Source organism: Heterocephalus glaber, unplaced genomic scaffold, assembly GCF_053883595.1.
Source record: "Heterocephalus glaber isolate CG9 unplaced genomic scaffold, H.glaber_assembly_v1.0 deba00000937, whole genome shotgun sequence".
Lineage (NCBI taxonomy): Eukaryota > Metazoa > Chordata > Mammalia > Rodentia > Bathyergidae > Heterocephalus > Heterocephalus glaber.
The window spans coordinates 4,259,757-4,276,169 of NW_028258173.1; the positions used below are offsets into that span (position 1 = coordinate 4,259,757).

Below are 16,413 nucleotides of genomic sequence, written 5' to 3' on the forward strand. Positions count from 1 at the left end.
AGTTTCTGAGGGTATTTCTTAATCAATGAAAAGTGAGGAAGATACACCTGGATGTGACACCTGAGGCTTCGAGGGAGAATGGGTGGGGTGCAAAAATGAAGACTTTTGTTTGGGAGCCAAGAATCAATTTATTTTATACTTATTAAATAGATTAGATTTAATTTTTGACATTTTTATCCACAAAATGAGGATTTCTGTTTTTACACAAGTTCTATATGTGTAAAATTTGTGTTTGTTTTTTTTTTGGTACCGGGGATCAAACTTGGGTCTCTGCACTTGTGCAGCAGGTGGTGAAACCACTGAGCTAAATCCCCGGCCCTAAAATTTGTGTTTGTGTGTGTGTGTGCATGTGATGCTAAGGATTAAACTGAGGGATAAGCAAGCACTCTACCACTGAGCTACAACCCTAGTCCAAAAAACTGCTTAAAGACTACTGCTTTCATGCCATAATTTTATGGAATTCATTCCTTGATTATTTTCTACTTATCTAAGCAGGTCTCAGTATCATCTTGGACCAAAAGCACTGCCAAGGACACTGAAGAAAACTGTTAACCAAGTGTATCACAAGAGCCACCTAGAGAATGAGGGCTGCTTGTTCAGTTTTTTGATAAGCACCTTAAACTTGTACACTAAGCTGTTTAGACCTGACTATGGAATCTCTATTAAGATTGTCCTGATGACCATATTTCAATGTAGGAAGTAACTGGTATGTTTGGATGTAAAGTGCTTGCAGCCAAACAAACGGGACTATATTCTCAGCCAATGAATATGGATATATATATTTTAAATTTAAACTTTTATTGTTTTTAATTTTTTGAGACAGGGTCTCACTATGTAATTCTGGCTGGCTTTGCACTCACCACATAGCCCAGGCTGGCCTGGAACTCACAGTGATCCTCCTGCTTCAGCCTCCCAAGTGCTGGGATTACAGGGATGCACCACTATGCCCAATATTAATATATATTTGAAGAGATACAGAAAAATTATGTAAAAATATTAGTTTCACTAGGGCTGGAGGTCCCATTTGACCCAGCTATTCCCCTGCTGGGTATTTTCCCAAAAGAATTAAAAGAATCATACCACAGTGATACAATGTGCACCCATGTTTATAGCGGCACAGTTTGTAATAGCTAAAGCTTGGAAACAGCCCAAGTGCCCATCAACTGGAAACTGGATAAAGAAGATGTGTTTTTTTTTAATAAAATGGAGTACTACTCAGCCATAAGGAATGAGAAGCTAGAGTCATTTATAGCTAAATGGATGCATATTGAAGCCATACTCTTAAGTGAAATAAATAAGACACACGTGTAAATACTGAATAGTTTCTCTAGTGAGAAACTGAGAGTGTAAATAAGGATTAAAAGGATTAATAACTAATAATTGATACTTTGAAATAGGAACAGGTCCAAAGGGGTAGGGGTGGTGGGAGGAGATGGGGCAAGGGAAGAATAGAAAGGAAAAATTATGAGAAAAGAAAAGAAAAAAAAAGGAAACAAAGTCTATGTAAATATGGAAGGGTGGAGGGGTGAAGGGTGCACAGGTAATGGGGAAAAAATAAGAACGAAGATACATCATGTACAGGTACAAGCACCCAATGATAAATGTAAACGTATTGTATACCTAAAGTGTACCAATAAAAGAATTTAAGCAAAAATAAAATAAAATTAGTTTCAAATATGGCACAGTCACAGTTTTGAAAAGCACTGCTACAGATACTTTAAGGCCATGTTGGAATTACTCCCTGTGTTAAGAGGCAGCACATGAGAGAAAATAAATATGAATACAATCATGGTATATTTCTTTTAAATTCCAACCTCAATCTTCCTGGCTTATCAAATTGAAGACTGGATTTCACAATGGCCAGCAAGTATAGTTTCCATTTTGGAACCACTACCCACAAGCAGTTAAATTGTTTGAAACAGAAAAATGTAACAAAACAGAGAAACATGGCAGTTGAACAGAAATATTTTGCTCTCTTCCAAAAATTTCCCTAAAACTATGTGAAGAGATTTCTCAACAATATTAAACTTATAAGGTCAGGGAGATGGAAAAAGGAGCTAAGATGGGGGCCATCTACATTTTGGCAGCCAGAACACAGACAGGCAGGTGATGATTTTTCTTGAGAGCCAAAAGAAAGCTACCACGTGGGGAGGGCAGCAACAAAACACAAGCGGGGGAAAACCCAAGAGTCCATGTGGACTCAGGACAAGGAGTATCAGTCAGGCTTGGTGGCTACACTGGTTAAAGACATCCACTGTCAGCATCCACTACCTCCTACAAGGATGTGTGTATACTCAGGAGACAGTCTGGCCAATGCAGGGAAAAAGTTTTAATGTACAGTAGTTCTAAAGGTTCCAACTTGATGGGGCACATGGACCAACATACAGACCTTCAGCTACTGGTGAGAGATACATGGAGCTGTAGTAGTTAATGCCATTTGCAGATACATGAGAAATACCACAAATAAAGAGGGGAAACCACCAACTTTCAAATCTACCTGAAATGAATCACTCTATTTGTTATACGTATGTAGTGAATATGAACCAAAATATGTCTCTTTTTATTTCTTAGCAGCAAAGTTCTCAGATTAAAAACGTCTCAGGTTGGGAAGTAGCTCAGTGTTAAGAGTGCTTGCATAGCATGTGTGAAGCTTTGGTTAGATTTCCAACGCACACACACACACACAAAAGAAAGAAAGAAAAAGTCTCATTCTTCCTGGTTTTTACCTGGTTGGAGCTTGCTGGGATGCTGCTGCTGCGCCCCAGCTCCAGGAAGGGGAGGAGGGCTTGCACCCTGTGCTGGGCTCACACTGGTCAGCGTCCCTGCAGGCAATGGCTGGCCTCTCTTTAACAGCTGCTTCTGTTCTTGCTGGCGGAAGCGTGGAGGCACCTCACGAGGCAGGTAACGGGATGCAGCTGGCTGCTGGCCACTGGCAGGTGCACGTTTGCCATTGCTGCTGCTGGAGATAGTGCTGGTGGAAGTATTGGTACTGGTACCGGCAGGTTGGGGCTGGCTTGAACAGGTCTTAGTAGGTTCTGGCACTGAAAAGAACAAGAGGAAAAAAAAAAAAAAACAAGAGGAAAAAGAATCCAAAGCTTTAGTAACATCTCCTTAGAACCTAACCCAAACCAAAGAAAACATACAAAACAGTGTGATTAACTTCCTCCCCTAAACAAAACCTGAAAGAAAAATGATAATACAGTGTTTTGGAAACAGAACTAGACTAAATGCTAGAGTTGCAGGTTCAAGACTCAGTTTTTCTACAAATAAACTGATATCTTGAGATCTTAAGCCAGCTGCTCTTGGGACTCAGTATACTCATCTGTAAAACTAAAGTGATAAAGTTAGATTAGAACTGCAGTTAGTTCTCACATAGGCTTGTACTAGAATGACCCAGAGGGCATATGAAAGCCCAGCCAGCTCATCCAGAGCCAGGCAGGCTGGAGGAGGAGAAGCTGGACATTTGTATTTCTGACAAATTCTGAAGTGATGCTGCTGCTGGTGACTAGACCACCTTGCTCTTGTTCATGGTTTATACAAATCATAAGATCCCCAGGCCTCCATGAATTTATATTTGTTTTAATTCTGATGAAAATGAATAAAATAACTCCTGTACATTTTGGGTTATCTACTACCATCAGATTTTGACATCAGTAACTGTGAAGAGGTACCTGGCAGCATGCTGTACCCTGACCAAGTCACTCTGCAAATGACACCAGCATCAATGAGCTTGGGAAACACGAAAGGGTGTGCAGTGATAATGCATGCTGATGTCAGGGACAACAGATCTCAGCCTCAAGAGTCAGTCTCATTTTCATTCTGAATGTTAAACATCATTATCCAGAGTATGACACTTACTTAGTTATTAGAATTTTGTTAGGTTTATTTCTACTTAATTTCTAAGTGTTTTTGGTTTAACAGTTGAGTAAAGTAAAAACGCACACAAAATGAGTACAGATGTGTATCTTTCAGGTAACAACTAACAAATATTTTAAGTCAACTCTGGGGAGGTGTCCATGAGATTTTCTTTACATTGTCAGCTCGAATGCCTGCATTTTCTCTCAACATAGACACCACACCCCACCAGGTGACCACTACATTGTCTGCTTGTTAGTTTTCCTTATGGCTTTGCCTATCTTCAATGCTGCCTGGCAAATCCTTGATCCTGGATGAAGCCACTGTCTATTCTCTCCACAGACTGACATAGATTGCTATGTATCTTTCAAGACAATTGCACAGCCACACATTCTGAATGCACGGTCCCTGCCCTTAGTGCTTTCCATCAATCCCACGTGTTCCTGGGTCAATGATTCAAAGACCTACTTTTGAGCCTCTAATGCCTTCATCTCCCTGCCCCAACCTCTCCCCATCCCTAAAAGATAAACTGGTCTTTATCCTGAAGAAAGTCTAGTAAGCAAAAACTTCCTCACATGTGTGCCACTATGTATACATGAATATTACACTGCTTTTTTTGTCCCCCTCATCTGTTAACACCCATCTATGGCTAATACCGCATTCCATCAATTCTAAGACTCATGTGTTTTCATATGCTAGTATCACTTGTGCTGGGATGTGTCTTATAATCAATGACAGGTCAGTTCATCAGACCATTTTTTTTCTTTCTCAGTGGTATGAGGGATACCAGTGTGCCAGAGAGGCAAGGCAAGATGGTGTCCTCCAAGCTCTGGATTCCATTTTAGGAGTTCAGAGTAGACACAGACCTGAAGCATAAGACTGGATCTTAGATTAACTCTGTTTTATGAATATTATGTACTTTTAAGCCAAGGCTTTAATATGAGATCACTGAGTATACAGAAGAAAACTGGTCACATGTATTTGTGTGGAAGCTGGAGAAAAGCACATTTCCTACTGTTAACTGGCCCAGGCACTGTCTAGCCATACTATAGCTGGCTTTTTCATCAGCATTTAAACATGCTAAAATCTAATCTCTTTACTAACCACAACAGTCACTATTTCCCTCAGCTCCAATTTTTCCTCCCGCTACCTTTCAATTTCTCTCCTCTCCTGTCAAACTTCTTTTGAGTCTAGGAATGCTGCCTCTTCTTGCTTCCTTACCTTGTCCAGGCTGGCCTTGAATTCCTGGGCTCCAATGGTCCTCCAGCCTCAGTCTCCTGAATAGCTGGGATTACAGGTGTGCCTCACTAACCCAGCTAAAGAGAATTTTTTCACTGTCTATTTATTTGTGTGTGTGTGTTGCTGGGATTAAACTCAGGGCCACATACTTGGCTAAACACGCATTCTACCATCAACCCACACCCTCAACTTCTTATATTTCTATTGGATAGTGCTGGTCTAGAAGTGGCAATAACTTTTTGAAAAAGATAAAAGTTTAAGTAGGTTCAAGTAGGTTCAAGTAGTACTTAAATAATTCTGTTTCCTAAAGATTGAAATTATAACAAATTGAGATACCGGCAGTTATGACAGATTAAAAGCTATTTCAACTGCATACTCTACACTGTAGTACCAGCATATTGTCTCACAAAGAGAAAAATATCATTAAGCGTGTATTAAATGAAAAGAAAGACTGCCGGGCATGCTGGCACATGCCTGTAATCCCAGCACATGGGAGGGAGAGGGGAGAGGGGAGAGGCAGGAGGACTGCCGCTAAGTTCGAGGCCAGCCTGGGCTACAGGGTGAGTTCAGGGCCACCCTGTACAAAGCAAGACCTGGTCTCAAAAAACAAAACAAAACAAAACAAAAAAGAAAAAAAGGCCAAAAGCCCCTGAAGTATATAACATGACACAGTACGCTATGTTTGCCCACACAGTAATTCTCACAGTAATTTTTCTCGCTGCCTGAAGAGCTAATGCTTCGGATGGTGGTCTGGAGGAAAGCGAAGAGATGCCTTGCTCAGCAAAGCAGTAAGACAGAAGGAGCCAAGAACTCTGACCTGGCCAAGCTGTACCTCTGAGTCTCTTTCATAATGTAGTGATGAACCTGATGTGTTTCAGCTAGTACTTTTTGGATCTTTGAAAAGAGGAGCTACCTAACAACCTCAAATGATAAATGGATGATCTCAAATTTGGATCTATTCTTACAAAACAGATACATCAAGTGGGTAATTTTTGGCTGGTTATCTACTCTTCAGATCAAAACTTCTTTTTTTTGTTTTGTTTTTTGAGGCAGGCTCTCCCTTTGTACTTCAGGCTGGCTTGAATTCAGTAGCCCAGGCTGGCCTTGAACTTGCAGCGATCCTCCTGCCTCAGCTATCCGAGTGCTGGGATTACAGGTGTGTGCCACTACACCTGGCTCCAGATTAAAACTTCTAAATTTATCCTTTTCAAAAGAAATCGAATATCAAAGAAATCCTAACATTTCTGTTCTTTAAACAGACCCAAATTTAAGGCCATGAGTCAATGAAAAAGGCTCACATTGTAACCAATCTTTCTACACATGAGTGTTTTTACATAGCAAAACACAAGACCACGGGGATTATTTGAGCTTGATTTTATGAATCATTAATAAATCATGTTTTGTTTAGAAAAAATTAAAGACAGCAATCATTTAACTACATAGCTAGTACAAAAAACACGCAGCAATATGGAAATTTTGGTTACTCTTCTTTGCTGAATAAAGCTTTTTTTACCTTTTTTAAAAAATGAGGGTAACATCTGCTGGTAAAACGTAGTTATTAATGCTTCATATAAGAAAGCAACAGTCTTAAAACAATTTTCTAAGTAATACTTTTCTGCTTTAAACTAAAGTTTTTAGATAGCACTGTTCATAATAGGTCCAGAAAGTTTATAAATTCCTACCATTACTTTTACAAAAAAGCAGGTTACAGTATGGGGAGGAAGTTCAGACTGTCCCTTCAGGACTTGGGAGCTCCTTTTCAAATTTCTATCCATGTCACCATCTCTAAGAGATCAAAGGAGAAGGAACTTGCCTTCCTCGTCCCACCTCCTTCCTGCCCCCTTACCTGTTCTTCTACGCTTGTGGGGCTCTGACCATCCTCAAGCCGTGGTCATAGCCACACTCTCCCTCTGGTGTCCCTTGCTATCTCCCATGGCCACAGCTTTGTCACTTCAATCCCACCACTGCAGCATGCGAGGCCCCCAACCTTTCTTCCCTTTGTTATGCTGCCCTACTTCTGTATGTTCATCCCAACCTTTAGTCTGGTTTCTAGCCTTTCTGGCCCTGCTGCAGCCAGGACCCTGCAGAGACCAGGATGACATCTATTACCTACTTACTCTATCGTAAGCCCCACTGCTACTAAAAATTCCTCTTATTAACCTAATGCAGACTGCCACAACCTCCCTATGGTAATTGTGTAAGAGTTTTTCAAAATTCTTTGAAATTCTGACATCCCTGCACCCTCTTTCAATCTATGCCCTTGAGTTGATGGCTTACTGAGATAGAAGGTACTCACTCAGCAAGCACTGGAGCTTTGCCCAGCAGCTGGGCTGGGCTGGGCTGCAGGGAGGGCAAAGGGTGAAGATCAGGTTCCCCAACTAGATTAGGCAGCATGCATAATCCAGTTCCAGAGGGGAGGGATACTGCTGACTATGGGTGCACATAGGGGTGCACAGTACTGGAGAGAGTGGCAGGTCTGGGTGAGGTTGTTCCCAGGTGTTCTTTGAGGCGGAGACAAACTGCACTAGTACTGGTTTCTTTTTTCTTTTTTGAGGCAGAGTCTCACTATGTAGTAGTTTAGAGGGCTGGGGATTTAGCACAGCGGTGCTACCGCCTGCCTCATAAATGCAAGGTACCGAGTTTGATCCCCGATACCAAAAAAAAGGTAGTTGTAGTAGTTCAGGTGGCCTCGAACTCTCAAGTGATTCTCTTGCCTCAGCCTCCTGAGTGCTGGAATCATGGGTGAGTGCCACTGCACCCGGGTGATACTGGTTTCTGCTATCTGCAGTGCAGGGGTTGGAACTGGGCCCTGGGGGCAACAGTGCAACAAGGGCCTCCCAATTCTTTCCCCAAGCAGCAGCTCCTTGGAGGATACTTTGGAGACTCATGTCTGGAGGCCTAGCCCACAGCACAGCTCTAAGTCCTTTCAATAATTTTATAAGAACTCAATTCCCTGTTTCATGCTCATTACAGGACTGACAACACTCTCATAACCACTTGCCTCAAGTGCACTGGTGAGCGGACATACACTGGATGAAAGGTGTATTTTAAGTGACTTCTTACAGGTAAATGCTATCCCCACAAGGACATTTTAATCCATATACACTTTAACATATCGAAGAATTTTTTTTTTTTTTACTTTTTTATTTTTTAACACATCTAAAATTTGAATTGACCTCGCAACAGTACTTATGTTTGCAACAGGGCCTTAATTTGTATGTCTCGCTGCTGGGTGGCCAGAACCACCGGTGCATGACTGTCCCATTGCGGGGCTTTTTATTAATTTTATTAGCAAAAAGACTGATAAAAGTGATTTGATCTGTTTGTACCACCACCAGATACAAGCTGCCATGGGACAGTCATACATGTGCCAGTGGTGCTTCAAGCCAGCAGGAATGTGTTAAGTTTAATATGGTTTCCTCCTTCATCCTTCAAACCCACCAATAAGACATCATTAAATTAATGATGCTGTATGGCTTATGGTGTGACATCATGATATAGGTATATTTGGTTTCCTGGTTCGTGACTCCCCTAAGCCCTTGTTATCTCCTTAGTGCCTGGAACAGTAAGTGTACCTTCTGTCAATGTTTGGCCTTTGTCCTTGGCTCCTAAAGCAGCTTAGGTCAGCTTTAAAGTGATGAAGGTAAAGGATAGTATTTTTTTGTAATGCTTGGAGGTATCAGCCTTAGCAACATACTTCTACCCTTCTGCCCTCCTCCACCTGCTCCTTTTCCTCTCCAAGGCAACCATATAAACCAGAATTTCTCCTTCCCAAGGTGAGTCACAGAAACTAAAAAGACACTCTAATCTCGAACCACCTTCTTGTCCTGGAGTTGATCATAAAGAAAACTGTCTCCTCTTCCTTGTCTGAGCCTAGGACCCCCATTTTCAAAGGGGTCCTGCCCATCCCCAGGAGGGAGGAATGCTGCACAGAGGATGAGAGGAATCTGCACACACTGGCCCCGCTGGGTCCCCACCCAGTCTGCTTGCACCGACCAGAGCCTTTGTGTCGAATTCCATTTCTACACAGCTGTCCACGCTCAGTCGTGCCTGGGTGATGACACTCCACGAAACCCCAGAGGACAGGGCTCAGGACTTTCCAGACAGCTGACCAGCGGATGCCCGCTGGAAGGGAACAAGAACACACCCACCTGCTGGAAGGGGTGCACCTCAGCCCCACAGGGATCCTTCCACATCATCCGACCTTGAGTATCTCAGTGGCTCTTTAATTGTCCCTTTAAATATCCTTTATGGTAAACCACTGAATGTGTTTCCCTGAGTTCTGTGGGGTGCTGTAGCAAACTAATGAGCCTAACCAAGGGGTTGTGGGAACCCCGTGACCAGAAATTGGTCAGAAGTCCCGGAGGCCTCGATTTGTGCCTGGGTCTGAAGTGGGGCGGTGTTGGAGATGGAGCCCTCAACCTGCAGGATCTGACACTGCCTCAGAACTGAACTGAACTGGACTAGAGGACGCCCCGCTGGTGGCCCTGCAGAAGTGCTTGCTTGCTGGTGGGAGAAACCCCACACCTTTTGGGGCACCGGAACCATCTGTGCTGTGAGTGTGCAGGAGGAGAAACTGAGTTTGGTTTTTTTTCTCTGCACAGATGGCATCCTGGAACTTAAGAAACAAAAGTTCTTGTATGATAAAGCATAGAAACATCTTTCATGCACAGACACTACACAATGACAAAAAGACAAATATTCAAAAAATCATGAGTTAATTCAGTTTTTAAACATTTTACATTCAAATTTACTCTAATACATATGATTAGTTTTATAGTTGTAACCATGTAGGAGAACTACTGTATTCTCATGCTAAAATGATCAGATTCCAAGGAATATTTTCATTTTAATAATTTCTCCTGCAACCCACATAGCAACAAACACTGTGGCAAGAAGTTGCCATAGAACAATGAGGTGCAAGCAGGAGAAAGCTCTGAGTGAGGAGGGTCCATGCACTGTGTTTACCAGCAGTCCTGGTGGGATATAAAGCAGTGGCCTTCTGTTTTTTTCAGTTGCCAGCTTCCAGCTGATCTATCACCATGGCAACATTTGGAGCCCAACTCAAAATGAACACAAACTCGTTAGCCACAAACTATATTAACTAAGTGTCTATTGCTAATAGGAAATGCTGCTTACAAGTATCTTCTAATTATTACAGTTACCTCAGAAAGGTATCAAATGCTGCTCTCAATATATCAGACCATTAAAACAGTTGTTTTAATAGTGACTAACAGTAAGAACCATTTCACTAAAAGCTTATTTTGACTTAGCCTTTAGATTTTTCTACTCAAAGAAAATTTATGACATAGGCAAGTAATTTTAAATTCTTTTTCGGTAACAACAGGCTGATTTAGAGTATCAAAACAGAAAATGCTGATACCAGATATGTTAAAGCTAAGTAACCAATATAGCATTAATACATACTGGCTTTTGTAGAATCTTTCTCATACGTTACATCAATTAGTGAAGAGAACACCTATGGGAAAGAAAGCCCATTGAATGTGCAGCTTGTGGTGTCTTCAACTCTTTCCTGACCTTGTCTCTCCCTATCCCAAATCATCCTGAACTGAACAAGCTCTCAGGCAGACAGCAAATCTAAAACCACAGGAAGCACAGGATTAAGTGCAATTGGGTCTCAAATGTGTTCTCCTAGGATATGAATGGTGCCTTGTGTAGGACTGTGGGTGTTTTTTAAAATAAGTAAGCTGTGTAATAACAATCATGCCTTTGGTAAAATAATGTGAACTTGCAGTAGGAAATATTTTTATCAAAAAGTGCAGAATCCTGCAACTCGCCAGAAGAGGGAGCCTATGTCAAACCACTGCAACTAAGTAGTGAGAGAAAGCTGGTGAGGGAGGAGGAAAACTGGCCCCATTTCAGGCTGACTTTTTTTATTCTCTCGGAAGTGCCTAACAGCCGCTCACTGCCCCTAATGCTGGTGAGTCCCGCACCCACTTTATCCCAGCTCACACACTCCCTCCTGCGGTTCCTCACTGCTCCGGCAGCCTTTTGTTCGTGTAGTTCCTGGAAAATGCCACACTCCCCCTAGTCTCAGAGCCCTGAAAGGCTGGCTCTTCCTTCTGTATGTCAGGCCCTTCTTTCTCCTCTCCCAGCTTAGGTAAATTTTCATCACCCTTCAGATCTCATTTTTTAAATTTAATTTTATTTTTTTGGTACTGGGGATCGAACTTGGGACCTTGAGCTTGCGAGGTAGGCGCCACAACCACTGAGCTAAATCCCCGGCCCTACCCTTCAGATCTCAATTCAGCATCACTCACAATGCCTTCTGCAACTTCCAGCCTACTTCAGGTTCCTCTGATTTATGTTCTCATCCAAACACACTCCTGCACAGTGGTCGCTGCTGTTAGCAATGATAAAGTAGCACTGTGATATTTATTTCTGTTCCCCCTAGGACTCCAAGACCTACAAGAGAGGAAAGTCTATCTATTTTTGAACCATTTTCTATCCATGGCAACCAGCAAATAGTCGATGCTCAATAAATACCTGCTAGATCAAATGATCAACTCAGTTTCTAGTTCTGTCTATACCATTAGTCAACACGACCCTTTCCCTTCAGACTGCACCACTTAGCTCATCATCTGGAGCCTGAATTGTGTACTGGTCTAACTGCACATGCTGCCTCCAGCCCTTTCCCACAGCTGTTTAATTCATCCTTAATCCCGTGTGTTCAGTGGTCTTTCCAAAATACACATCTTATGTCATTTTCTCACTTAAACTCTCCCAGGGCCCCTTTGGTTTGGAACATCAAACTTAGAAGTCTTTAAGTGAGTACACAAGGACTCTGTGAGCCTCTCAACTTCTACTTCTCTAGATTCAACTCCTTGTTTCAGCAGGACAGGCTACTGAGACAGCTCAGCTTGAACGGCATAATGGTGGGTTTGGGATGACTAGGAGAAGGCATATCTTTCTCTTGTTGTTCTCATAGCAAACTCAGGGCACAAGTGGACAAGTGGCCAGCTCTAAGCATGCATTTATTTAATTTTTATCAGTATTTTACTTTCTCAGTTTTCTCATTTATTTTTATTTCTTTTCTTACAGAGGTAATAAATATTTGAAGAAAAGATGATCAAACTTTTGACTAGGAAGTGTAGGATAAATAAATTCACAAAAACCTAGAAACTACTGCATTCTAGGTCTTCTTACTAAAATATCTTCTTGAGAACAGGAAACATCTCTACTGTCTAGTAGGTATTTAATAAACTAGCTAGCTCTAGATGTAAAATGTGGCCAATATCATTCCATCATTTTATATGCTAAAGCTAAATAAAATATCATATTTGAAAGTGCGTATTTTCTGATATTACTGTATACAAGGAAACACACACACAGAAAGAGGGGATGACTGAGGCATGCAGACAACTAAACTGCAGTGATGAGTCAGTCTTTTGCCCAACTCTAGAGGCCAGCTGATTGGCACAATCTGAAATAAGAAAATAAATTACTCAATAAAGATAGGCAAATAATTTGAATAGACACTTCTATAAATAAGATATACACATGGCAAAGAAGCACATGAAAATAATGTGCAATATCATCAGTCATTAGAAAAATGCAAATTAAAACCATAATGAGATACCCTATATACCTATTAGAATAGTTAAAACTATACCTCCTGTTGGTTAAACTGTAGAACTGCAAAAGTGTACAACTACTTTGAAAAGCAGTCGACGTTTCTTGAGAAACTAAACATGAACCCATCATATGATACAGCCTCCTACATATTTAGCCATGAAAATCAGAATATGTATCTATACAAAGACTTATACATGAATGTTCACAGAAGCTTTAGTACCTAAAAACTAGAAAAAACTCAGTTATGCATGAACAGGTGAATAGAAAAACAAACTGTCCATATACCCACGCAACGAAATACTGCTCTGCAAGAAAAAGAAATGACCGACCAATACACACACCATGGATGAGTCTCAAGAGTCACACTGAGCTAAAGAGGCCAAAAGTCATATTGCATGATTCCACTTATATAATATTCTAAAAAACTGTAACTCTTATCAGGATAGGAAGTAGATCAGTGTTTGCTGAGTCAGAGGAATGGAGGGAGAAGACAGATCAGTGAGAAAGGGGCACAGAAAATTCTCAGGAATGACGGGTGTTATCTTGATTGTGATGGTTTCACAGGTATACACATAGCAGGATGTGTCAAATTGTTCTCTTTAAATATGTGCAGTTTATTGCATGACAGTTCCAACTCAATAAAGACTTTCTTTTTTTAAAGACAGGGTCTCACTAGGTTGTATGTTATCTTATGTCTCACTATATCTCACAAGGTCTCACTGGCATTGAACTCGCAGTGATCCACCACACTTGGCTACAGCTTTTAATACACACAAAAATGACAGCAACCTGGGCTGACAAATTATTTCTCAGAAAGCAGACTGTCAACTTCCTCTAGAGCTATGAACTGTTATTTTTCTGTAAACTTGGAAACTGACCTTATGTTTATAAAGAGTTTATAAATATGAAAAGTTACACTAGAGAAGTGTATCTACTCAGTAGAAGCAACTGTGGGAAGATGCCGCGAAGGGACCTGAAACAGAGAAGCATAGTGTGCTGGACCCTGCTGTCACCAGTTTTACCACTTTTCTTTTAAAATTTGATTAAGAACTTACATTTTATGTGCCTGCCTAGGGTCTGTTTTCTGGCAATATATTTTTACCCTTTTAGATTGTCTGTGTATTTTAAAACACCTTATCTCTTCTTTTGTTCTCATGGGAAAAAATTAATACATCTATTCTAACTTCCCCTTAGGGTTTAACAGTTAAACAATTCCTTTGAACAAACATACAGCAAAATAGCTAAAATAAGACAAATGTAATATTTTAAAACCTAAAAGATGTCATCGCCTAAAGATTCTTCATATAATAAAGCTCTTAGGAATTTCTTTCAACTTTATTTGAAAAAATTATGTGCTTAAGCTCCTTCCTAAAATGAACAGTTCTACTGATAACAGATACACAATACCTATTTCTCCTGTCATAGCAGAAAGACCATATAACTGACAAGAAGAGATGAGGGTTTTAATACTGCCACTAACTAGCTGTCAAACCTTGCACAAATCACTTAACCTTTTCACATCACATTTCCTTATCCAACATAGGAATTAAATAATCTCTAAAGATCCTTCAAGCTCTAAGATTTTATTAATTTTGTAGACAAGCAAATAAAACGCCATGTTTTATGAAATATATAGTGCTGAGCATGTCGAATAGACTTAGATATTGCCTTTACGAAGAACTTATACACTCAAAATAGTATTTGGTTTATTATATTTATGAGTGCAAATACACATAAATTCAAAGATTCTGGCCAATTTTATTATACTGTGTAGCTCAGGAAAACAGATCTAATGCTTTATAAACAGTAACTGCAGATCACTGCATTGGGACCCCTAAAAGTCTGAACAAATAGCAATTGACTCTCCCTTCACTAAACAGAAGAACCACCTAATGAGTGAAGTGCGGTGGTTAAGTTTTCATTACTGTTTATCTATATCCATCTATGAAATTGGGAAGAAATACTTTACACCTCAGTTCTCATTATTCTTCATTTAGGTTGATAAAAACTTTACTTTCTAGAATAAGCCTTAATAGTAAAAGATATTGCATGCAATTTGTGACTCCAAAATATTATCACTTAATGTAAGGCTATTGAAAGAATATGGTTTCCAATGATTTACACTAATAAAAGCATATAAAGGTTTTCTGAAAATTAATAGATACAAACTGAATGCATTGTAAAGTTTAACACCTGATTGCAAAACATGAACTTTTAAAAAGATCTAATTAAAACCACTGAATTAAATTAACTGTACATTTCTGAATATTGTATTATCATAGTAAATCCTTAAAGATTCAGTTTATGAAAAACAAAACAACAACAACCAAAAAACAAAACCACCAGAAAACATCATGAAAAATTTGGGCTCCCAAAGAAAAGCAAAACCCATGCCAGTCTGAAGTGTTCTTGGATACCCTTTACTCCACAGAAGAGCTCTACCTTACAAGTTAATGTCATTTCACAACAGGATTACATCTGATCTCACCCCAATTATTGGAGCACATAGGGTCTCAATAAAGCAAAGCCAGTGACTCCTCAGTTGCCTCTTTTGTTGGTCAACAATGCAAAGAACATGTTCAGTGGAATTACAAAGGACTATTTTGTTCATGAACAGGCTTGCAGAGAGGTTTTCTAATGGCTTAATGTAGCTTTTGAGGGGATGGGGTTGGGAAAGTGTGAATTAGGGGAGTCCATATAAATATACATACATACTTATGTTTATGAATTCATAGTGGGATGCATTCAAGGAAGACTAACAGAATGTTACCTGCTAAATACCTTAGGATAGAGGGATTTCAAATGAACTTCAATTTCTCTTTAGATAATGGCTCAAATTATTTTCAATAAAAAACTATTACACTCGGCACAGAAGAAAAAAAGGAAAAACTGACAACTACAACAATCCAAGATTAGAGATAGTGAAGAAAAAAAGATTCCAGGCAGATAAACATGCCTGGAATGTTTATGTTCTTTAGGCACATAAAATATCAACCCCACTGTATGATGTTGCTACTGAGAGATAACGAGGAGAACCAGGAGTCAGGAGAGGGAAACTGAAAAATCAAAGTGAATTTCATGTTTGAATGAAAACTGCCAGAGCTGTCCCCTGGCTGCAGAGAAAATGGTCACACCAGCACACAAGGACAGGCCATGGGATTATCAACCTGGGCAGCATGATATTTCACACAATTGACTCTCTTGGCTTGCACATTAAAAAGAAAAAAATTAACTTCACAAAGAAGTCACAGGTCAGGGATTGAAAAGACAGAGAGGGACAAAATTCCTGTTTTAACTGTGATTTTGCAAAGCAGACTTTGTAGAAGCCTCATTTCATATTCATGGGGGAGGGGAGGAGGCGTACTACATAACAGACTGCATTATTCAAAAAAGATAGTTCTGTGTCAATTTTTTACATGAAGATTCCCAGTTCAAGTTCAATGGTGACAGATGTGGAAAAAAAGGTTCTTAGGCATAATTAAGACTATAATGAAGACTTATCTATCAAGACTAGTTAATACTCTGTGGGAGAAGACATAAAGTATAATCCCTGTGTATGTATATGACATTCTAGAGTTCTCTTAAAATGTTAAAAATAAATCAAAACTGAAAGAGGTTAAGTTTCAGTTATGGAGAAAATTAAGTCAAATATAACGCTAACTAATGGGAAGCAGGGGTTTCCTAATACTAGTATTTGAATGGCACATAATTACTGTAGGACAA

The 16,413-nt window shown here is 40.1% G+C and overlaps 1 protein-coding gene across 10 annotated transcripts in view; it reads right to left on the reverse strand.

Moving 5' to 3' along the window:
* The window catches only part of Tnrc6c (trinucleotide repeat containing adaptor 6C), a 125,099-nt gene that overhangs the window by 66,503 nt on the left and 42,183 nt on the right, over positions 1-16,413 (reverse strand). For 9 of the 10 annotated variants that reach the window (XR_015450210.1, XM_087208396.1, XM_087208392.1 and 6 more), the window contains one exon: positions 2,727-3,041. Coding sequence is in view for 3 of the 10 variants with exons in the window: in XM_087208393.1 (XP_087064519.1) it covers positions 2,727-3,041 (315 nt within the window). In the remaining 7 variants the exon portion in view is untranslated. Of the gene's footprint in view, positions 1-2,726; positions 3,042-10,521; positions 10,574-16,413 lie in introns of all 10 variants that reach the window. The other variant, XM_087208397.1, reaches the window with a different exon arrangement.